Source organism: Mirounga leonina, unplaced genomic scaffold (genome assembly GCF_011800145.1).
Source record: "Mirounga leonina isolate KUSES-001 unplaced genomic scaffold, KU_Mleo_1.0 Mir_117, whole genome shotgun sequence".
Taxonomy (NCBI): Eukaryota; Metazoa; Chordata; class Mammalia; order Carnivora; family Phocidae; genus Mirounga; species Mirounga leonina.
In genome coordinates this window covers 533,936-559,401 of record NW_023270274.1, presented here as the reverse complement: position 1 = coordinate 559,401, position 25,466 = coordinate 533,936, and the positions used below count along the sequence as shown (strand labels likewise).

The window sequence follows — 25,466 nt, the reverse complement described above, 5'->3', positions numbered from 1 at the left end:
AAACAAGGCTTGAAGAGGCTCCCAACCGCAGAAGAGAGCAGCCGGCCTCTAGCTGGATTTCAGCCCAGTGAGGCCGGACAGAGCATGCGCAGCCAGCCCCTCTGCCAGGCGCCAGCATGTGAGAGCCCTGACAGAACAGGACTCATGCTGGTGGGTGCACTCACCGGTCACGGGAGAGCAGACAGTGACTCAAAGTCCTCTTCATAACCATCAGCCCACCAGCGGCCATGTTCTTCTCCACGTGATGTTGGGGAAACGTGTCAACAACTAACCCAGCGGCCAAACCACATGATTCTCTGTGAGACTCTGAACCATGCTTTACTGTGCAGCCCACGATTTAGTCTTCACCAATGGGGACGATAACCCATGATTCAGTCTTCACCGATGGGGACAATAACCCATGACTCAGTATTCACTAATGGGGACGATAACCCACGATTCAGTCCTCACCAATGGGGACGATAACCCACAATTCAGTCTTCACCAATGGGGACAATAACCCATGATTCGGTCTTCACCAATTGGGATGATAACCAATGATTCAGTCTTCACAAATGGGGACAATAACCCACAATTCGGTCTTCACCAATGGGGATGATAACCAATGATTCAGTCTTCACCAATGGGGACGATAACCAACGATTCAGTCTTCACCAGTGGGGACAATAACCCACGATTCAGTCTTCACTAACGGGGACGATAACCCACGATTCAGTCTTCACCAATGGGGACGATAATCTACCTATGAGCACGGCTCCCGCTTGGCCTCTGACCCACACTGCCGCCACTGCCCCGACCGTAAGCAGAGCAGAGCTTCCAGCGGAGCCATCCTGCAGGCTGTGGGGGCCACAGGGAATGAAAGCAGTCTCCCTGTGACAGCTGGTGTTTTATCCTCAAATACTTCAAATGACTTAGGTTTACATTGGCATCTACTCATTAAAGAATCTTCCAAAAAAATTTCAGGAAATTCAGGAACCTCAACCATTACTGAGCCAATTACTTTGGGGGAAATCCTGGAGGAAGAGATCCCAGGGGTTTCCCACCAAAGATGGCAGCAGGGCCCCCGGCCACGGACTTCCTACCTCCTCACCCTGTGTTTCTGATCCGCTCTGAGACACGTCCTGAACACCCTTTCCAGGCTACCTTTGTTCAAGATTTAAAAAACTGTTCAACTTGAAATTATTTTTTATAGGAAGAATACAGTTTGATTTAGAATTGGTGTTTTCTGAACATGGTCCTTATACTCCCCACTTTCTCCTTTGAGAGAAAATACAGCGGAGCTGTTGGATTCTGTCTGTTTGGGTCAAAATGGGGCCAGAGGGTCTTCCAGGGAAGGCGGGCCCCGTGGCTCCTCTCAGCCCCCAAACGCAAGTGTTAATACCAGCAGTGTCAGGACAAACAGGTTTTATCAAATGCAGTTTGAGTCCCGATTCAATATTTTGCTATTTTGCACCTTCTTGCCCATATTAACACCTTGCTTAAAATCATGAAGATGTCAGCAGAGCTAAAAGACCCAGAGCCTTCATAAAACAACATGCTCTTATCTCATGAGGCGTCCCAGGGCTTCCAGTGTGCTGGCGGGCTCAGCAGCATTCCCACCGAACAGGGCGGAGCGGCAGGCCCTGGCCGCATGCCATCCTGTAGGCACATCGTGCTCATCCCCATGGGCGCCGGCCCGTGGCCTGACGGGCGGGCTCTTTGTTGCCAAGAAGGAGACCCGTCTCAGCACCTCAGGCAGCACCTGGCTGGTAAGACACGGGCAGGTATCGTCGCTGGCGATGTCACCCTGTGCTCTGTGAAGGGGCATTTTGTTGCACACCCTGCGGACGTCACTGGGGGCACCGCCTGTGAGAAACAAGCACGCTGACCCTCCGACCAGAAGCTGGTCCGCGTCTTCCCTTCCTCGAGAGAGACAGCAGAATGGCCGGCCAGCATGTGCTTGGTGACATTCAGCGGCCCTAATTTTCCAAGAGCCATTTATTCAAACACAGGGGTAGGCAGAGATCAAAGAGCATGAGCCCCAGTCCCTACTCACCTCCTAAATAAGCCAGCTCCAACCAAGAAACAGGTTGTAAGAAAACCACACACAGGCACTTTTTACCAGGGATCTGTGGCCATAAGAACACTGGCTGCTTCTGTTACTATTAACTCTACACATGGGGCCTACCCGTTGATCTATCTCTACCCACCTACCTACTTCTGTGTCTCTCTTTCTACCTACCTACCTACTTACCTATCAACCTATTGATCATCCATCTGTCATCCATCTACCCACATTTCCATCTGTCTCTTCCCACCTTTTGACTTTTCACGGCTACTAACCTTTTCCAAAGACGGCCACACATGTAAAACTCAAACTTAGAGGCGCCGTTCATGCTATGGTGTCATAAGCACCCCGTCACGGGTGTGCACGTTCACTGTAAGAGGCTGTGCAGCTAATGCCAGTTAATACTGGCATTATACTGGCATTATAATTATAGCCATTCATCAAAAGCATTATTAGACAGACTTTCCTTTCACAGAAGGAAGAGACCCCAGGCCTCTCCCCTCCCCGACCCTACACATGAGCACACACAGGCACACATCTAGAGCAGGTGCACACACAGGCGCACACACGCGGGGGCACATTCTGGCAGGCGCACACACGCGGGCATGCACGCACTAGATCAAAGATAATGCTCGATTTCAAAACAGTAAATTCTTCCCTTGCTGACAGATGCATGGCTCACACAGTTCTCTGCACGCCTGTCTTACAACTGGAAATAACTGCACCATCTACTTACTCGCTGGCCTTTGCATGGTACCCTGGCAGCCACAGATGACACGCTTTGGATCTCTGAAGCTGATTAATTAGCCACACTCAAAAACTAGCAAGCGTCATGTAACATGGATGTTGGTCTAGCCTCTCATTTTATTAATGACGACAATGAGGCCCACAGAGTTTAAATGACTTTTCTGAAACCGCTTGCACCTCGGACAAGAATGCAGTCTTGTTTCCAATGTAATTCTGTGAACGTTTATAAGTGAATATACAATTTCTTCTAATCACTATGTTTCAAAAGGACTAACGAGAGTCACGTTGCCACTGGACAGAACGCTTGCTAATAATTAACCCACTGCTGCTCCCATCACTGTTTTCTTCTGATGCCCGACTTACATCGTATTCATCAATCTACCCAAAGACAACTGCACTCAGATACTCTGGAGCACCCCGTGACTAAGAACTGGTTCGTGAATGGGGTTCATGAGCTTTCGCCCTTTCAGACAGTGGTCACACACCTTAATTTCTCCGCTCCAGCCTTGTACCTTGAGATTCGAGCCATAGACAGCGGAACTGACAGGGTGTCTAGCCAGCGCTTCTCATATTTTGGTTCGTTAGCTACAGGCGAGGAAGGTGATGATGGAGCCTGTACAAAATAAAGGAGAGCCAACAGTCACAGAGTCAGTGAGAAGGCACTAAGTACAGGGCAGGACCAACACCGTGCCCCGTCCAATTCACATCAGATACATTTCAACTGTTAAGAAAGCATGTAATAATTTCCTCAAAGACCTAGAAAGAAATAAGTGCACTTCTATGTGAATTTAAACTATTTCTTTTTTTTAACAAAATATGGCCTTAAAGAGAGGAAGGTCAAAGGGGAAGCGATGGGGAGAGAGGTGCTGAGTCCAGGAAGCCGTAGGGGCTACCCCAACTTCCAACATCAAAGCAGAGCGACTCTGGGTCCAAGAGACAGTATCTACTAGTACTGGTCACATTCACAATGTCCAGGTCACAAGGCCACACTGTCTGGTGGGTGCGGGCACAGTGTGAGGCTGGTGGGCACGGAGAGCAGGCCACTCCTGTGCAGAGCCTGCGGACAACAGGAAGGGGCATGGAAAGCGCGGAACCCATGCACACAGGTTTGGGACCCGACCCCACGTGGCGGGTGTCCACCAGCAGCAGACTCAGCAGAGGGCTCCAGGCAAGAGGACCCCCGAAGTTCCTGTCTGGATTCCGGGGGTGGGGAGAGGGCGACAGCCGCCTGATCCATTTCACTGTGGAGCCCACAGCGAGGACGAAGAAAGCCCTGGGCAGGGGTGAGGGCATCGGCCAGGTCATGGCAGCGCCTGACTCAGCACCACTGGTTCCAAATGTCCAGTTTCAGGTAAGAAGCAGACATCAGGTCTCCACGAGGCTCCCTTTAGAGAATCAGTGGGCTTTTCGGGGGTGTCCCAATGCCCGCTCCTAGACCAGGGCAGGGCCCCAGCAGAGAAGGGGCACGCCAGGGAGTCCCCCGTGGCACTGTGCCTTGCTCTCCACTCCCGATGTCCAGCTCCTTGCCCTCTTGCCGAGAGAGATGTCAAGGTCCCAGCCCTGCAGGGAAGCCTGCACCTGCCCTCCTACGAGAACAACATGCAGAGTGAGCCCAGGTGGACCTTCTGGAGCCTCATCTCCTCAGGAAGCTCAAGTGCCCAGTGTAAGCTTCACACTTGGGAGCGAATGCCCACCTGAGGGAAGTGCCTCCTGCAGAGAGCAGAAGTTCTCAACTCTAATTTCTGCCCCCAATTTAGTATCAGCTTAGTAGCTTGCAGAAGCAACGAGGCATGTTTCCACCCGCCGAACTGAGCGCCGTGGGCTGTACCTGTCAGCGCTCCGCGACCTACACAGGTAAGGCAGGGGTTACAGGCCAGCTGCCGCCTGCCGCGGGCGACGCCGACTTCAGAGCAGGGAGACACGAAACATGCCCTCCTCCGTTTGATTCCCTGAAGAAGAAAAGGCCGCTCTGAAACTCGGATGTGTGACTGACCAAGTCCCAGGACCCTCCCCGTGAGCGGCCTCAGTGACTGTGAGACAGACTCTGAGCTAAGGTGGCACCGCAGAGGTGTGTGGCCAAGGCGTGGGGCCGGGGGAGGTGACACTGCGTCAGGGCTGGGGCCGTGGGGCGGGCCACATCCCCGCTGTACGGAGTCCCTGCGGTGACGCCCTCACAGACCTCTCTTCTGTTTCCCCAAAATGCCACGAAGGAGACGTTTAAGAAACTCAAAGAAAACTAAGTACTTATAATACAAGATTTATAAAATTGGGGGAAATGAATAAAAGTAGATGAAAGAAGATACCTTCAAATATCTCACTCGCCACACACAGGCACAGTGCATGTCAGTCTTTCTGTTCTCTGCACACACGTACACACGAGTGTGACAAACAGCGCCTCAGGCTACATTCTCTGAGTACGGCAGAGATAGGACTGCACCCCAAATGCTCGGGAAATACAAAATTCAAAAAGAGAAAAAAATCGGTCCAAACTTCATCATTCATTTTGTGTATTTCCTGATGATCTTGTCCCTATTCTCTCTTTAAAACCTAGTTGGGGTCCTACTGCCGATAATCATCATCAAAGATCAGAAAAGAATGTTTACTGGTCACAGTTGACACAAAGGGACTTGAAGGCAGACATCTGCGCCCAGAGGCAGAGCACTTTCCGGTAATAGAAACTCTGCTTCTGGAAAGTGACTAAGATTTGTTCCATTTATTCTTTGTGTGGGGAGAACTCTCTCTTGCTCAGTAACTCCCTTGGAATGATGTTTATATCTGAATGTCACTTAGCAATTATTAGCATTTGCTGGAAGAGAACACAGTGTCCCCACGCTTTACAGGATTACCTAACACGACTGAGGCTCCATCCGAAAAGCAGAGTAAAGCCTGGCCCGAGAAGCTGGTGGCCCCGTGGGAACGAGTGGCAGCCGCGAGGGAATAAAGGACAATTCTGCAGGAATGAGCATCAGCGGAGGCTGCGGCCTGACAGCGGCATCCATAATTCCCCCAAGTGCAGAGGCCGGAGCTGAGAATGAGGGGAGGCGGGCCTCCCGTGCGCTCCTGAGCCAAAAACACCAATGCCACGTCCTCACCTCTGCTGGACACCTGAATATGTCAAGTCATTTTTTAAGAAAAAATATTATTTTAATACTTTACGTTTAAATAGATTTGAAAGCAACTTTTTAGGTATTGCTGTCGTGTTTCTACTTTGGATGATTGTGGATTTTGCAATTCATCCTCTAATTTTTAACAAATACATTGAGGCATAAATTTCCTACATGTACTGATAGACGCACAGTTTGATGAGTTTTGACATTTAGATACACCCCAAGCCTCCAGAACCTAATTCCCTATGCCCATTTGCAGACAATTCTGCCCTCCAGCTGAGGCAGTCGCCGATCTGATTTCTGTCAGATCAGGTACTGTATAGTTCGGACTCTTTCAGAACTTCTATAAATAGAACCATGCGGGAAATATTTGCATTCAGCTCCATCCAGCAGGAAGTCTGTGAGATGTATCTGCAGATCATCCATCTTCCATCAGGGAGCAGTATTCTGTTGTTTGCATTCACCTGCTGAAGGATCTGGGTTGCCTCCAGTTTGAGGATATTATAAACACATTCCTTGTGCTGTCAGTTAAGTTTGGGGTTTGACTACTGGGCCGGGCTTGCATTGCTGAGATACCTGACCTGCTCAGGACGATTTATCCTTTTGACTTTTTCATATGTTGTTGACCATTTTTGTACCTACATTGATGAGGATTGTTGTCTGTGATGTTCATTACTTACCATATCATTGAAAGGTTCTGGCATCAGTATTATCCTGGCCTCGTAGAATTAGTGGGATGTGGGTCGTCTTCCTCTATCCTCTGAAAGACTTTGTGAAGGTCACATATTATTTCTTTGACAGAATTCACCAATTACAGAATTGTTGTGTTTATCATCCTAAACAGCCCATCGTAACCCCGCATGTGATCTTGGTGAATGCTCCATGTTCATCCTATAGGCTTTGGGTGTAGTTCCATCTAAAATCAGGTAGGTTCCAGTTGATTTATAAGGTTGGCTGTGTCCTTTATGTCCTTACTGATGTTCTGTCTACATGTCCTATCAACTTCTATACAAAGAGTATTAAAAGCTCCAAATATGATGATGGGTTTATTTCTCATTTCTGCCAGTTTTGAATTCATGTATTTGGAAGCTCTATTATTATTAGGTGCATGTCATATTTAGGATTATAATGTTTTCCTGATGAGTTGATATTTTAACCATAATGAAACACTCCTCTTTGGTTTTGTACATTCTTGTCTTGGAAGACTACTTTGTCAGACATTAACAAAGCCACCTTTTTATGGTTACTGTGTATAAGACATATATTCTCCACTCTTAATCCCCACATGTCTGTACTTTTATATTTAAATAATATTTTCAGTAGTAAGGGTCTTTCTAATTCGGTCTGATAATTTCTATTTTTTTTTTTTTAATTTTATTATGTTAGTCACCATACAATACATCATTAGTTTTTGATGTAGTGATCCACGATCCACTGTTTCCGTATAACACCCAGTGCTCCATGCAGTATGTACCCTCCTTAATACCCATCACCGGGCTAACCAATCCCCCCTACCCCCTCCCCTCTAAAACCCTGTTTGTTTCTCAGGTCCAGAGTCTCTCATGGTTCATCTCTCCCTCCAATTCCCCCCGCCCATTTTTCCCTTCCTTCTCCTAATGTCCTCCATGTTATTCCTTATGTTCCACAACTAAGTGAAGCCATATGATAATTGACTTTCTCTGCTTGACTTATTTCACTTAGCATAATCTCCTCCAGTCCCATCCATGTTGATGTAAAAGTTGGGTATTCATCCTTTCTGATGGCTGAGTAATATTCCATTGTATATATGGACCACATCTTCTTTATCCATTCATCTGTTGAAGGGCATCTCGGCTCTTTCCACAGTTTGGCTATTGTGGACATTGCTGCTATGAACACTGGGGTGCATATGGCCCTTCTTTTCACTACATCTGTGTCTTTGGGGTAAATACCCAGTAGTGCAATTGCTGGGTCACAGGGTAGCTCTATTTTTAAATTTCTGAGGCACCTCCACACTGTTTTCCAAAGTGGCTGTACCAACTTGCATTCCCACCAACAGTGTAAGAGTGTTCCCCTTTCTCCACAACCTCTCCAACATTTGTTGTTTCTTTCCCTGTCCATTTTTGCCATTCTAACTGGTGTAAGGTGGTAGCTCAGTGTGGTTGGTTTTTTTTTTTTAAAGATTTTATTTATTTGAGACAGAATGAGAGAGAGAGAGAGAGCACATGAGAGGGGGGAGGGCCAGAGGGAGAAGCAGGCTCCCTGCCGAGCAGAGAGCCCGATGCGGGACTCGATCCCGGGACTCCAGGATCAAGACCTGAGCCGAAGGCAGTCACTTAACCAACTGAGCCACCCAGGCGCCCCTCTCAGTGTGGTTTTGATTTGGATTTCCCTGATGGCTAATGATGATGAACATTTTTTCATGTGTCTGTTAGCCATTTGTATGTCTTCTTCAGAGAAGTGTCTGTTCATCTCTTCTGCCCACTTTTTGACTTGATTATTTGTTTTTTGTGTGTTGAGTTTGAGAAGTTCTTTATAGATTTTGGATACCAGCCCTTTATCTGTAGTGTCATTTGCAAATATCTTCTCCCATTCTGTGGGTTGCCTCTTTGTTTTGTTGACTGTTTCCTTTGTTGTGCAGAAGCTATTTATCTTGATGAAGTCCCAAAAGTTCATTTTTGCTTTTGTTTCACTAGCTTTTGGAGATGTATCGTGAAAGAAGTTGCTGTGGCCGATGACAAAGAGGTTACTGCCTATGTTCTCCTCTAGGATTTCGATGGATTCCTGTCTCACATTGAGGTCTTTCATCCACTTTGAGTTTATCTTTGTGAATGGTGTTAGAGAATGGTCGAGTTTCATTCTTCTGCATGTGGCTGTCCAATTTTCCCAGCACCATTTATTGAAGAGACTGTCTTTTTTCCATTGCATGTTTTTTCCTGCTTTGTCAAAGATTATTTGACCACAGAGTTGAGGGTCCATATCTGGGTTCTCTATTCTGTTCCATTGGTCTATATGTCTGTTTTTGTGCCAGTACCATGCTGCCTTGGTGATCACTGCTTTGTAATATAGCTTGAAATCGGGCAACGTGATGCCCCCAGCTTTGTTTTTCTTTTTCAACATCTCCTTGGAGATTCGGGGTCTTTTCTGATTCCATACAAATTTTAGGATTGTTTGTTCCAGCACTTTGAAAAATGTCATTGGAATTTTGGTCAGGATGGCATTGAAGGTATAGATTGCTCTGGGTACCATAGACATTTTAACAATGTTTATTCTTCCTATCCATGAGCATGGAATATGGGGAAGGAAGGAAAAAATGAAACAAGATGAAATCAGAGAGGGAGACAAACCATAAGAGACTCTTAATCTCAGGAAACAAACTGAGGGTTGCTGGTGTGGAAGGGGGTGGGAGGGATGGGGTGGCTGGGTGATGGACATTGGGGAGGGTATGTGCTATGGTGAGCCCTGTGAATTGTGCAAGACTGTTGAATCTCAGATCTGTACCTCTGAAACAAATAATGCAATATATGTTAAGAAAAAAAAAAAGAAGAAGAAGAAGGTAGCGGGAGGGGAAGAATGAAGCGGGGGAAATCGGAGGGGTAGACGAACCATGAGAGACAATGGACTCTGAAAAACAAACTGAGGGTTCTAGAGGGGAGAGGGGTGGGAGGATGGGTTAGCCTGGTGGTGGGTATTGAGGAGGGCACATTCTGCATGGAGCACTGGGTGTTATGCACAAACAATGAATCATGGAACACTTCATCTAAAACTAATGATGTAATGTATGGGGATTAACATAAGAATAAAAAATAAAAAAGAAATGCCTTTTTAAAATCTGGCTGCTGCCTATATTTCCTCCTCTTTGGTTTTCCACAGTTTGATGGGGATATGCCTGCAGATTGTTTTCTTTGTATGCATCCAACTTGTGTTCATTCCCATTCTCCTTCTGGGACTCGTCCCCTTGATGTGTCCCACACATCAATGGTGCTCATTTGTCAGTCTTTTTCTCTGTGTTCTTGAGATTGGCAACTTCTCTGTTTGTCCCCAGTCTCCTGACCAGTCCTAGTGCCATCATCAATCTGCAGGAAGCCAAACTAGCGGGCGTTTAGTTCAGTTATTATGGTAACCATTTATTTTCTGCAGTTTCAGTTTCTTCACTGATAGTCCCTATCTGTTTAATCATTAAGACCATGTTTTCCTTTAAGGCCTTAAACATATTTGAAAGTGTTGTGTTAAGTCCTTTGTCTGCTAAATTCGACATCTTCATGCAGGGTCTATTTCTACTGATTACATTTTTTCTTAGCTTCCTATCACTTTTTCTTATTTCTTTGCATCCCTAGTAATTTCTGATTGCACACTGGACATTGTCAGTGACACAAGGTAGTGGTTGTATCTTCCTCCTGTGGATTTTTGTTCAACACATTTACTATAATCACCTTAAACATAGGGGTGGTGGGTTTGTGGAAAACAAAGGTGTTTATTAAACCCCTGTAACTTTAAAGCATTCCGCCTCCCAAGGTGTCTCGCCTGCAGGTGTTCCCGAAGCTTGGTTTTAGGCTCTGTTAGGACAGTTTTATGGTGACCTTCATGCCTGTGGTGTAGCCCTTCCGGATTCACAGCTGCATGTCTGGGAGTTAACAGTTTCTCCACCCCAGGTGCGGTGGACTTGCAGTGTTATCAGCACTGTTAGACCTCTAGTATCTTTGTTTGCTCATGCCCCTCAGTGCCTTTCCAGAGGGGCACTGAAAAGTCTTTCCCTGTGCACTGGTATCCTGGCATTCAACCAAGGACTTCTGGAAAACCTACATACACAAACTTCTAACTCACCCCCACCACCTCCTTCAGGGGACTCTGTTGCCTTGCCCCACAGGTTCGGGCTGATTCAGAAACCCTGCATCCTTGTCTTTGTCTCCTCACTGCAGCAGGACTACATGCTATGCTTGAGTTCCACTGTCCCAGGTGGTGCTCACCTTGTGCTGTCCCTTCTCTCAGGGCTCATGGGCTTAGACTGCCAGCCGCCCAGTGCCTGAGAACAAGTGTGCCTTGTTTTTTGAGTGTAGTGGTTCTACTGCAGAAGATATGCTGTGTGGGCTTCTAATGCTCCTTGTTCTTTCTGTGCTCACTGATCTCAGAACCTGTGTTGGATAGGAGATTTATGCCACCAGCTGCTTAGTCTTGTTTCCTGTGTCCAATGTCTCGTGTAAGGACTTGAAAATTTCACTGTGCATATAAATCATAAAGGGAATCTGTAAAAGATCAATTCTTAGGCCGCTTTCTCTGAGATTCATATTTTACAGGCATGAAGATAGGACTTTGAAATCTCCATTAATTTGACATTGCACATGTTCTGACACACATCATGAAACACTGCTTCCATGCAGCAGGGCCATCCTACATGGGATACTCTAGTTCCCCATGCACTTTGTCTGTTACTAGGAAGAAGCGTGTTAAAAAATGTCCATGTTTGTAGGTTGGTGAAGCATTAATCAGTGCATAATCTAAATCCAACTTTTAACTTTAAATTTTTTATTTAAGTTCTAGTTAGTTAACATACAGTGCAATATTGGTTTCAGGAGCAATTCAGTGATTCATCACTTACATACAACACCTAGTGCCCATCACAACAATTGTGTGCCCTCCCATCCCCCATCTAGCCCATCCCCCACCCACCTCCCTCCATCAACCCTCAGTTTATTCTCTATCATTAAGTCTCTTATGGTTTGTTTCCCTCTCTTTCTTCCCTCCTCATCTGTTTTGTTTCTTAAATTCCACACATGAATGTAATCCTATGGTATTTGTCTTTCTCTTATTTCACTTAGCATGATACACTCTAGCTCCACCACATTATTACAAATAGAAGATTTCATTATTTTTGATGGCTGAGTAATATTCCATTGTGTTTACACACCACATCCTCTTTATCCATTCATCATCAATGGACATTTGGGTCTAAATGTAATTTTTTAAACAGAAATATTAATTGTAGTTTTAAAATAATTTTGAACAAATTAAATAATTAAAATGATTTTCAATAATATTTTCATATGAGAGCACAGTGCTACATATCTCATGCTTGTTCGTGGGCTATCTGTATTCAGTCTGAGGCACCCACCTTGGGCTCATAGCCAGCTTCCTTCCACATTTATTTCCATAAAATTAACTAACAGGTCACTAGAATGGGCAGCAATTGGTGGCATTACTGAAGTTCTGAATTTTGGATATTCTGACCTAACATAGAGTGAACAATTACAAAGTGGTTTCTCACTGGAGGCTACTGAGAAGGTAGTACGCAACATTTCAATTATGCAGACCATAGACGGAAGACTCCAAGCCCAAACCGTTATTATACATGGCTCTTTAGAATATGCTTCCTTGTGGTGGGCTGTCATGGCCCAGTGTTCCTAGAGATGCTCAGCAATGGGACTTTGATTTCTTTTTTATCTTGATCAATAAAGACTAATGATTATTAAACCTAGGAAAGACTCAAATGCTAGCAAGCAGCCAAATTTATACCACTTAGTGTTCAATCAAAAATGAGTGTTCTGCCCAGCAGACGACCATGCCCGTGGGTCACAAGTTTGCAATTTCTACCTTGATAAATCCTGCTGGAGGTATGGGTCCATTTTTAACATAATTTCATGCTGTACTATAACACGATCATAATGGTGCAGAACACAGCACCTCAGTATTGCGCATGGTGACACAGAGCACTGCGTGGCTGGGGGTAGAGGGGCCAAAGCTGCGCACACGGTCACACTGACCTGGCCAACAAGGACCCTGTGGGGCCCTCACAACTCAGAGGAGACTGAAGGAAGAGTCACAATTATCACTATACTTTCAAGCTGTGAAGTGTATGTGACTCTCCCAGGCTGACATGGTCACAGGGAGAAGCTGTCGGGGTCACCAGGGGTCTGGGCATGACACCAAGAGCAGGTGGGCTGCACTGTGAGGGGACATCCCCAGATGTGTCCCCAGCATGCTGCTTCCCCCCTCACCGCACAGCCCTGAGGAGACAGGCTTTGAAAATACTTCTTGGGGCGCCCGGGTGGCTCAGTCGTTAAGCGTCTGCCTTCGGCTCAGGTCATGGTCCCAGGGTCCTGGGATTGAGCCCTGCATCGGACTCCCTACTCCGTGGGAAGCCTGCTTCTCCCTCTCCCTCTCCCCTTGCTTGTGTTCCCTCTCTCACTGTGTCTCTCTCTGTGAAATAAATAAAATCTTAAAAAAAAAAATACTCCTTGCCTTACTCAGATGTTATGACCTTGTATCATAAAATTCATGCTTTTAGAAATGAAACTGATTAGAACAAAATGCATGTAAGACTTTTATAAACACTTCTTTTTTGTGGAAAACAAGATGTAACTCACTTATACTCCTAAAAAATAAATGGAAAAAAAATAAAGAAATCTAACACAGTCTGAATAAACTGGTTTTCCCTACAAGACCTACAACTGGGTATGAGGCAGTCATCTGCATTTTGGATCTTGGCCCACGTACCAGCATGGAATTTTAAATTTGTTACGAACACGAGAAACTACTTTTTCAGGATCAGAGATTCAGCAACAAGAGGCAAAGAAGCCACGCTGAACTATTACCTCTGAGTTCCGCATCACTGCTCTGAAAAGTTTTTCTTTAAGGGAAGGATTTTTTAATAATTATGTAATTAATTTCACTGTCAGTATCTAATTTAAGGTAAGTACATGGAGTCTCTGATGACGGATTATCTTGACTGCAGTATCACAGGCCCTTCTAAACAGTATTCACGTTCAGTGTTCTTGTCTTTTTTACTTTGAGAAACTGTAATCACCTTGACACAGGGCGGGCTTCATGCCCATTTCGGGGAAAGCGTTGGTGATCGTGCTGTGTCTATACTGTAATTTTTCCTTCAGCTTTCTTTAGTGACTTTGACGTGGTAATTTTGCTTCAGAAACTGTTCTCCTCGCCGGTTGGTCTCCGTGGTGCATGACGGCCCAGGCCTCCATGGCTTCCTCCTCGTGCCTACAGGGCAGCTTCTGCCTCAGCTGCACATGCACGTGCAGGCGGGAGGCGGGTCGGCTGGAGTGCCACTGTCCACGTGTCCTGCGGCTGACGGGGCCACAGCAGAGGTGCTCCGTGCACCAGGTCCTCGGGTGTGCCCCGAGAAGCAGGAAACCACGCCACTACCCACACGCAAGGTTCCGACCGCTGGGAAAGCCATTCTCCAGCCACAGCGAAGGCAAGTGCCAGAGCTGCTAATGGGCCTTTAATGCGCCATGAGCCCGTCCTGGTGGCACCAGGATGACCGCCCAGGCCAGGCCAGACCGCTCTGTGTCCCCACGGGCCGCTCCCCGGGGACGCGCTCCAGAGGAGCAGGTAGGCAGACAGGCGCCAGCTCCACGTCACTGACCTGCCTCCGCACAAGGTCCCGACCCACCCAGCCCAGGGGGCTCGCGGCCCCGGACAGCCCGCCACCGAAGTCCCCGCGAGAGAATGTGCCTGAGCAGCGCCACCTTGCCTCCTGAGTAAGGAGCGAATCCAGCCCGGCGCTTTCCTCTGGGCACTGAGAATGGTCACACCCTTCGAAGTACAAAATAACAAAACAAATATTTATTTAATGTAACAATATTTTAAGACAGCAGCAGAAGTGCTTTTTGCTCCTTTTTTACACAAAAAGAATCTACAGCTAAAACAGGCCACGCAAAGGGACCTGGAACCCACACAAGGTTTGACCCTTACCAGAACGTATCATTTACTAAATTAAATAAATTCTTAGTCAGTGATTCTACAGGAGTTTAAAATTATGTAGCTTTTTAAAAGTCACATATTTCCTAGTTTTCTAGCTGTGTGTCACTTAATTTCCTTGGAATGTCTTCAGTTGTCTGTCGATATTTGAAGGTCTCTGAAACGAAGGAACCTGTCTTCTGTGCAGAGGATTTTCTTCCTTCCGAATCCTTCCCTGTGGTTTGTGCTGAGCTCCTCCCTGGAACGGCAGCCCGGCTCGCGCGGACACAGTTTTCCCGCCGCCTGGGACACGGCCGTGCCACTGGAGACACAGGCAGAGGAGAAGCACGACGGCCCCCTCTGTCCTTCACTCCTCGCGACACGCCAGACATTTTAAAGGAAACCATGGAGCCTATCTTCTTACACACAATATACCTCACTGAGTCATTCTGTGCTTTTGACATAAAAGCAAATCCACTGTATGAGATAGAAACGCAGAAATATTGAATATAAATTACAGTTAATGCAAGAACAGTAATTCGCTATTTCCACATTTTCAGTACAAAAGAACTCTAAGTTTTAGCTGCTGCTCATACAAAACTATAAAATTAAAATAGTATAATATAATTAAATGTGATTTTAGTAGAAATCTATTACAAAGATTTCTCTGAAACTTCAGGTGTGGGAGGGAATGTCGTTGCTACCACGTCCACGGAAGCCGTTTGCCACAAGCAAGGGTGAGGAATGCCCGCACCCCATTCTGCAGTTCTTTCCCAGGGGCCACAGGGGCTGCCCATGGAGGCCCGGCCCCTCCACAACCCCCACCTGGAAGCAGCTCCTGGTGCCCTCGTCCTGATGGCCTCCCCACCTGCTGGGCGCATCCCTCACCTCCTCACTCCTGTGACACCAGAGGGTCCCCGCAGACCCGTGAGGGATGCAGCAGGTGGTCACGTGTGCTACCGGTGGGGCGGGGTGGGGGGGGCGGCGTGGTGACAGCGGCGCGAGCTTCCCTGTGACAGGTGCTTACTTCTCCTGCAATAGTGCAAACAGCTCTGGTCTGGTCTCTATGCTCTTCACTAGGTCCCTGGACACAAAAGAATGGGGGATGCAGACCACAAACGCTGTTCTGTGCATAGTCGTCCCAGGGACAGCACATGCGATGTCATCAGATATGGGGCAGGGGCTCAAGAGTTGGGGGGCTCCAGGCAAAGCCAGGCTTCCAGGGGTCTGAAGATGTCGGTCGTGCTGATTCCTGAACCAGAGCTCAGATCCACACACGCCCAAATCACAGCTTGGAAGGAAGAACTTGTCAGTTAGAACTTACTACTCAACGCTTTCAGGGTCTGAATTTAAATCAGTAAATTTACCAACAAACCTGTCATATTTACACACTCAGTGGAACTTTGGAGAAGACCTATATGGAATATACTCTGTATGTTCTTAGGCCGTCCACGGTCTCAGGTCCTGTGTCTCAACACAACTGCCTGCAAAGCCAGCACGTGTGTGGTGGGCAAACCCAGACCAGAACAGTAATTTAATGCCCGAATCGCAAGTACTTCTCAGGCCTGGACTTCTGTTTCTGAGCGTCACTGTCTCTGCTGGGTCCCCAACACCTGCTGTTGCCTTACACCATCCTGGGCTCATCCTGTTCTGTCTCCGGATCAACTCAGCCTTCCAAATAAATACTTATATGCATTATATAAACATACATACTTAGTATGTATAACGTAAGTAAACGAGAAACAAATACTGTGTTATTATAATTACATACAAATGTGTATTTTATACAAATATATCCCCTCAACGAGAAACGCTGTTTAACCCAAACACAGACCCTGCTCCAACCTTGCTACTTATTTTTGCTACTCAGTACCTGGGGCCCTGGATGTAACCCTGTGATCCTCACTTTCCTAATCTATAAGTAGAGTTAACGTGGCCACCTTTGGGAGACTGGAAAGGGTGACATATGACGATACGGCGCTGTGCCTGAAATACAGGTGTGCTGATGAACACAACACAGACGTGAGAGCCTGTTCTCCGTCATCAGGTTTCACATCCACTCCAGCACCTGCTTATACTAAATTTTCTCAGCAGCTCCTTTTTCACGGATGTTGAACTTCGGTCTTAGCCAAGATTATGTCAAACATTACAGATGCCAATTTGGGGGGGATGCACCCTCATTAGTGCACTTTTTAAATTTCTGTTTAGTGTCTGGAAGCGCGGAGAGGAGACTATGTGCAAGCGTCCATGTGAACAGCTCTGCTCGAATCCCTGCAAGGCACCTGCCTCACACAGATTCCCACCGTTATCCTCAGAATGGCAAAATTCTCACCACCAACACCCAGTGCCATACTGACGTTTTTATCAAGATATTTTTCAGGAAAAAAAAAAGCAACACCTAAGAAATTACCCTGGAAGTTTTCCTTCATGCCTATGGCTTCCCATCATTCAAACAGCGAAGAATCCGTGTTCAGGGATTCTTCAGGCCACGGCGGGAAGTGGGGAGCACCTGCCTGATGACGCCTTGCAGCCTTCTCCTCCGGGAAATAATGGCACTGCACTGGCGCTGAGCTGCTGGGCTGGTGGCAGGTACGAGGTCCCCACAGCCTTGGCAGTCTGCGCCCTGCTCTCCTCCCCTCTGCCCGACCCTACCTCCTTTCATTCCGAGAAGGCTCCTGAATCAGTGAGAAGACCCATTGTGCCAAGGCCGACTGCGCTGTCATGGACAGCTTGCTGGAATCTTACTGACAATCTTCAGGGAGGAACAACTCCTAAATGGACCATCATGGGGACATGAGCACTTTCATTTGCAAAAGTGTGGGCTTCCCCGAAACGAATGTGACTGAGTAGTTCAGCTGCAGTGTGTCTTAGTTCTAGGGAGGCACCAGGAGAGGAGCCAAGTAACGGGCACCCACCGTGAGCCTGCTTCTGTGGTCCTGAGTTTGGAGGATGTTGGCTGTCCTTCCTCCCCCCACGGACACAGGAGGGTTGCTTCCCTTGCACCTGCGGGGTGTCTGGACATGCTGGGCTTCGTGTCTTCAGGAGCTCAGAGCACGAAGGTGGTAAGCAGCTTGCACAGGAGGTCTCGGGGGACGTCTGCCAGGGGCCCCCAGGGAGAAGCCTTGCCCACACGGAGGGACCAGGCACACGGGACGAGCTTCCCCGGGCGGCCTCCAGGGAAACCATGAAGCTCCTCACAGAGCAAGTCATGCGCTTGTCCGTCTGTCCCATGGCAGGCAGGCCTTGCAGCCGTGACCACTGGGCTGGCCCCGTGACCCCCCGGACCAGCTGCTTGGCCCAATGTGGTTCACGTGGGCTTGAGCTACGACCCGTTTCTGCTCCTGCTTTTCATCGGTCAATTCTCGTGGGCAGCTCTTCCCTCTGGGGCAGAGAAGAAGGGCCATGGGCCCCACACGGTGGGGGCTTGCCTAATTCTCTTTAAATAGACCCAGAATTAAGATAGTTTCTTAACAGCTTCAGCTCTTCCTGCCGTTCCTGTCCTCATTTACTTTGAGAGCACCGCGTGTCCAGAAAATGGGCACTGTGTGCCTCAGCCCTGACCCTCCCCGCCGGAGTGCCCTGAGGCCAGGAACCCCCCGGCAGGGCTCGCGAGCCCGTGGCACATGCAGAAAGGAGCCCACAGTGGCTCCCTGGTGAGGCCACCCCTGCTGCTGGGAACCAGCTCCACATGCGCTTCAGGAGAAGAGCCCCAGCAAACGGAGACAGCTTCTCCCCAGCTGCTTGGCTATCTCCACAGTGGGGTGGCTGTTTTAATCCAGTGGGATCCCCCCTGAAATAATATTTCTCATTTGTTTTCTCTCCAAGGAGCAACTCTTAAAGGCACAAGTAGCCATCAAATATTAATTATTGTTGAGGGAAAAGGTTTATTCTGAAATTGTTTCCCACAGCTAAATTAAGACATGCATCTCAGGAACGAATAGCAGGTGCCACACAGTATGGTCTCAGCATTTCATAAGAAATAGGTAAATAATTTTTCTATTTAAATTTGACATGAGTGGAAACTTTTAGTCTGTTATTCTAAAATATAAATTCATTAATTTTGTGAAGACAGCTATCTAAATTACTTACACTGTATCAATTTTTAAATATTACAATACAATTATTAAAAGCAAATGAATTTTACTGACAACAGATTGTTGTCATATTCTTCAAACTGAAATCGTTATCATCATAAGATGAAAAATCTCTTATGAAACATGAATAATGGAGAAAAAATAGGACCTGACTCTTCCTACTCTTCATGGGTGTTTGGAAGCCAGCGGGCTTGCCACCATTACCCAATCTACTTGAGATAAGGATCAATAAAGTACTGAAGCACATGATGAAAAGGAGAGAGGGATGGGAAAATATTATTCTAGAAAAATACGGTATTAAGTAGGCTTGCGGGCTTCGAAGGAGAGCCAGCGCCCCAGCATAATCCCGTAACCAATGCAGCCACGCCTCAATGTGACGAAGCCACGTCTTGCATAAAGCGTGTTAGACACAGCTTGGATCCGTGTGACAAAGACGGATGAAGGATGAAGAAAGTTCTAAGAGACAGTCATTTCTGATTTACAAGGGGAAAAGCCAACATTCTGTGAACTAATAATAACGGGGAAAAACAAACCCATCTCACACAGGGATACGAGAGCTTCGGAGTCTTGCCGCAGTTGTGTAAAAATGTGGCTCCATTCTGACTTCAGCATCAGCGTCCTAACTGCCATGCAACAAGTTAGCCCTGAGCTCAGTGGCTGAAACGACACAAACACTGCTTATCACTGCGGGAGGGCAGGACTCTGAGGGTGTGAGCGGGGCTGGTCCTCGTGGCCGCCGGTGGCGAGTCTGATCCTCGCTGTCCCACACCCCCTCTCGCACGGGGACCAGCGAGTACACGGCCCCGTGGCAGCCCAGGATCCCCTGCCCATCTCGGATCTCAGACACACCTGCAAGGTCCCTTCTGCATGGCAGTAACATACGCTTTCACGGGCTCCAGGGATTGGGCCGTGGGCATCTTTGAGGTTGTTGGCTACCACAGTCCCCAGGGACTAGAAAATACACTTATATACGTGAGTATTCAATCATGGTTGTTTAACAGATGAATGGCTGACTGACGGAAAAAGTATTTTCCTAATGCTAAATCACCCAGTCTCTTCTCTCAGCCTCTGCAGCCAGCCTGCCTGGTCCACACTCTGGTCTACACCCTGGCACCATTTATACCCCTTGGCGAGCTACTAATTTCCCGAGAATCAGTTCCTCACCTGTAAAATGGCAGTAACCAAGGGCTTGCCTGAACGGGGTGATGAGGACTGCATGAATAGACAGGAGGTGCTCAAGCATACTGAGTACACAGTAAACGCTACAAAGCTGTTCATTCCAGAAGGCAGAGTTCTAGGCCCAGAGCATGCAGAGGGTCAAATTCCAACTCAGGCATGCACTAGCTGCGTTTCCTTGGGAAATGAATTAACACCTTGTGTACCATGTTTACCCCTTTCTGCACAAAGCAGGTAATCACGATAAATACACAGCATTTAGGAGGATTCCTGCCGTAGAAAACCTGCTCCGTAAATCGTGGCTGTCATTGCGGTTATCATCACAATTACTATTCCTTTCTGACCACGTCCACCTAGTTCCCCTCCTCCCAGCCTACCTCTGGCAGCCACTAATCTGTCACTGTTTCTATGAGGATGTTTCTCTCTCTCTCTTTTTTTTTTAGATTCTACATATCAGTAAAATCATACAGTATTTGTCTTTCTGATTCACTCCACTCAGTATGATCCCATCAAGGTCCATCCAAGCTGTCACAAATGGTAGGATTTCCCATTTTCCTAAGGCCATACACGATTCCATTGTAGATGTAGATGTAAGTACACCTATATTCTTGTTCCATGCATCCATCAGTAGACACTGAGGTTGCTTCCTATCTTGGTGCTTGTGAATAGGCTGCAGGAACATGGGAATACAGGGGTCTCTCCCAGACAGTGATTTCATTGCCTTTGGATATATTCCCAGAAATGGAATTGTGGGGCCATATGATGGTTCTATTTTTAACATCTTGAGGAACCTCCATACTGTTCTCCAGAGTGGCTGCACCAGTTTGCATTTCCCACCGGGAGTGCACGAGGTTCCCCTTTCTCCACATCATCCCAACACCTGTTGTTTCTTGTGTTGTTGATTCTAGCCATTCTGACAGGTGTGAGGTGATACCTCACTGTGTTTTTTTTTCTTAGAAAGGGAGTGTGGGAGAGGAACAGAGGGAGAGAATCTCAAGCAGACTCCCTGCTGAGCACAGGGCCTGATGTGGGGCTCAATTTCACAACCCTGAGATCATGACCCGAGTAGAAATCCAGAGTTGGACGCTTAACCAACTGAGCCACCCAGGTGCCCCTGTGCAGAAGCCTTTTTGTGTGATGTTCCACTTGTTTATTTTTGCTTTTGTTGTCTTTGCATTTGGGGTCAAATTTCAAAAATCATCACCAAGACTAATATATCAAGGCACTTATACCCTACATTTTCTTCTAGGAAGTTTATGGTTTGGGGTCTTACATCCAAGTCTTTCATCCATTTTGAGTTCATTTTTGTGTATGGTGTAAGAAAGTGGTCCAATTTCATTCTTTTGCAAGTAGCTGCCCAGCTTTCCAAATACCATTATTGAAGAGACTCTCTTTTTTCCATTGTATATTCTCAGCTCTTTTATAATAAACTAATTGACGACATAAGCATAGGTTTATTTCTGGGCTCACTGATCTATGTGTCTGTTTTTATGCCAATACCAGATGGTTTTGATTACTATAACTTTGTAATATAGTTTGAAATCACGGAGCATGATGCCTTCAGCTTTGTTCTTTTCAAGATTGCTCTGGCTTTTGTTTTTTCTTGGCTTCATACAAATTTCAGGATTGTTCTATTTCTGTGAAAAATGCTACAGGAATTTTGATAGGGAGTGCACTGAATCTGTAGATTGCTTTGGGTAGTATGGACATTTCAATGATATTAATTCTTGCAATCCATGATCATAAGTTATCTTTTCATTTATTTGTGCCTTCTTCGGTTTCTTTCATTTATGTCTTATAGTTTTCAGTGTACAGGTCTTTCACCTCCTTGGTTAAATTTATCCCTAGGTATTTCATTCTTTTTCATGCAATTTCAAAAGGGATTTTCTTAAATTTTCACTTTGATAGTTGTTATTAGTGTACAGAAATACAATTGATTTTTGTGTATTTGTATATTTGTATATCTGCAAATTTGCTCAATTTATTACTGCTAACAGTTTTTGGTAGAGTTTTTAGGGTTTTCTCTATATAATACCATGTCACTGCAAATAGAGACAGTTTCACTTCTTCCTTTCCAATCTCGGTGCCTATTATTTCCTATTCTTGCCTAATTCCTCTGGCTGGGACTTTGAGTCCTATGCTGAATAGGACTAGGAAGGGTGGCATCCTTGTCCTGCATCTGACCTTCGATGAAAACCTTTCAGCTTCTCACCACCGAGTACGCTGGTAGCTGTGGACTTATCATATATGGTGGGCTTTATTGCGTTGAGATACATTCCCTCTGTACACAGTCTGTTGAGCATTTTCATCATGAAGAGATGTTGAATTTTATGAATGACATTTTTCTGCACCTATTGAGATGATGGTATGATTTCTGTCCTTTGTTTTGTTAATGCAGGGTAGCACAGTGACTGAACTATGGATAGTGAAACCTCCGTGCATCCTTGGGACAAATACCCTTGACCAAGGTGTACGATCCTTGTACTGTACTGTTGAATTCAGTCTGCGAATATTTTGTTGAGGATCTTTGCATCGATGTTCATCAGGAATATTGGCCTGTAATTTCTTTTCTTGCCTGGTTTTGGAGTTAGTTTGAAATGCTGACCTCGCACAGTAAGTTTGGAATTCTCCCCTCCTCTTCAATTTTTTAGGAGAGTTTGAGAAGATTGGTGTTAATTCTTTAAATGTTTGATAGAATTCACTGTTGAAGTGATCTGGTCCTGGACTTTTCTCCGCTGGGAGTTTCTGCTTACTGATTCGGTCGCCTCACCAGTAAAGGGTCTGTTCAGATATTCCCTTTCTTCATGATTCAGTTCCAGTTAGTCATATATTTCTGGGAATGTATCCATTTCGGCTGGGTCATCTGATTGTTGGCATGTTATTGTTCACAGTGGTCTTGTGATTCTTTGTATTTCTGTAATATCAGTCATTTCTTCTTTTGAGTCCCCTCTCTTTTTTCATGGTGCGTATAGGTAAAATTTTGTCTATTTTGTTTATCTTTTCAAAAAACTAGCTCTTGGTTTCACTGATCTGTTGTCTATTTAGTTCTTATTTCATTTATATCTACCCTGCTCTTTATTATTTCCTTCCTTCTACCAGCTTTGGGCTTTGTCTGTTCTTCTGTTTCTAGTTCCTAGAGTTATAATGTTGGGTTGTTTATTTGAGCTCTCTCTTTTCTCCTAATGCAGGTATTCATCACTACCAATGTCCCTCTAAGGATTACTCTGGCTGCATCCCATACACTTTGGCATGTTGCATTTCATAATTTTCCTTTGTCTAACGATATTTTTGGATTTCTATTTTGATTTCTTCACTGACCCATTAGTTGCTCAGCAGCATGTGTTTTAATCTCTACATATTTGTGAATTTTTCAGTTTTCTCCTTGTAGGGGATTTCTAGTTTCATATCACTGTGATTGGAAAAGATTTCTGATATAATTTCAATCTTCTTAAATGTTGAAATCATCTGTGGCTCTTAAGTAGTAAACTTAGCCTATTTATACATATTTTATTACTACTATATTTGTATTCATATTTAGCTTCTTACTTTGGCTCTTTTGTTACCTTATTTTTCTATTATTTTTTTCTTTGTGCATTTTTAACTAAAAGTTTTTTGCAATTTGTTCTTTTTCTTCTGATCTTTAATTTTACTGGTAGTTTTACAATTTGTGAAGCAGTTTAACAACAGAGGGACTTCCACACATTCAATCCAGTCCTCTGACTCTGAGTAATACACATTGTGTTCACTAGTCTGTATCTCTGCTCTCTTCAGCTGCTACTACTTTCCACAGACTATGTTTGTGTAGATTCACATACATATTTGCCTCTTTTAATCTCCAACTGCCCTTCTGAGATCACTTTAATTTCTCTTCCTGAAATATGTTCCTTAGAAATTCTGTTAGTGAAATTCTCTGGCGACACAGTCTTTCAAATTCTCTTAATATTACCACGTCTGTATTTCTACCTTGTTCTAGAGAGATGGCTTTATGAGGAACACAAAGATATATCAACAGTTATTTCTGTCTCCATAGTTTTGAAACTGGACTGTTATATGTCTTCCTCTGTTACTGTTGAGAAATCAGCTGTCAATAAAATTATCATTTTTCATAAGTGATCTACGATTTCTCTAGTTGATTTTAAGATTGATTTTTGGCAACAAATCAAAGTATATGATTCCATCAATCTGAAATTCAAAAATTTTTTAATTAATCTATGTTGACTGAGGTCAAAGTAGTGATTATTTTTCCTTGTCAGGGGAGGGGTAGCTTTGAGAATCTGTGATGTGCTACAGGTTGACCAGGGTGTTTTAAATTTCTTGAGCTGTTGCTTCCGAATTGTATACTTCCCTGTATGTGCCTCATCCTTCAATTAAACAGTTAACTATCATTCACTCATTATCTCTGCCTGGAAGCCCAGCTGTTCTTTCATCCAGAAAACTTTATTCCTTGTTTATATATTTAATATTTGTTACATTGTTTTAATTATTTTTATTATGTCTGCTTTTTCTTTTTCACAATTATTTACTAGTTTTTATCTGTTCTCATATAATTTCCATAAAATTTTATTTTGTGTTTTGATATATTTTTCCTATACATTTCTTGAATCATTCAGTTCTTTGAAATGACCTCAGTCTTTCTGAGTTTCTGGGTTTTTGTTTTGTTTTGTTTTTGTTTTGAAATCTGTAACTTGGAAAACCAGGTATTTACTATGAGGTATTTTTTCTTTAATTGCAGCTCCTTATTCATTTTTGGTAAGGTTTTCTTACGAGGGGAAGTACTCAGAGCAGTGTTATTCTGCCTCTGCCGCAGGTGCAGCAGGAGACAGGCAAGGGTCTGGTGTCTCAGGATCCGGTGGGCGCCCGAGAACCCGAGTGAGAACACACAGTGAAAGCACCCACTCTCAACTCAAGACAATGGAAACCTTCCTGACATGAAAACGTCAAGGAGTGGTCCGCTCTGTGCCCTCCCCGAAGGCCTGCGTGAGCACCAACCAGGTATGTAGGGGGCCAGGGGGGCTTGCAAGTGGGAGGTCAAGGGGACAGAGGAGAAATCACCTAAATAGATGATATGACGTGAATGAGACTTTCTTTGTTGCAAGCATTCGGTGAGGATTTCTGATAGAGAAATAGTGTAGCAAACAGATGAAGTCAGAATTTTAAACTGTGTGAGGCACACCCAAGGGCTAACCCTCGTCTTATGGGAGGGGGTGGGGAGAAAATGTCACGTCTGGGAAGGGGAAGGGGAAGGGGTGGTTAAAAGGTTAGTTCAGAATAAACTAGGCAGCACAGGAAACCCGTCCAGTGATGGCGGACAGGAGAATGTGCATTCCACGAGGCTTGGCCACCTCTGCACAGAGAGGCTGCAGATGCAGCTGGGTCAGCAGCATAGGTTGTAAGAGCCGGAAACCCAGCCCTGAGGGATCCTGTGATTACAGAGCTGCTCTGAACTCTGTCTCTTGCTCAGCTGGGCTCAGTCCTGGGAGAATGAAAGTGATCTGAGCAACTCTGAAAATGTCACCATTAGAAATCCTGAGAGTCTAAGAATGATTCCAACTCACTTTTTCCATAAAACAAAGTGCAGGGCAGGGTCTGTTTATTCTCTGACCCACACATCAATGACCACTT

At 45.6% G+C, this 25,466-nt stretch overlaps 1 protein-coding gene across 1 annotated transcript in view; it reads right to left on the bottom strand.

The window, feature by feature from the left end:
* The window catches only part of LOC118007269 (gamma-2-syntrophin-like), a 193,253-nt gene that overhangs the window by 77,321 nt on the left and 90,466 nt on the right, over positions 1-25,466 (bottom strand). The window contains exon 9 of the mRNA XM_035000255.1: positions 3,280-3,407. Within this exon, the coding sequence (XP_034856146.1) occupies positions 3,280-3,407 (128 nt within the window). The remainder of the gene's footprint in view (positions 1-3,279; positions 3,408-25,466) is intronic.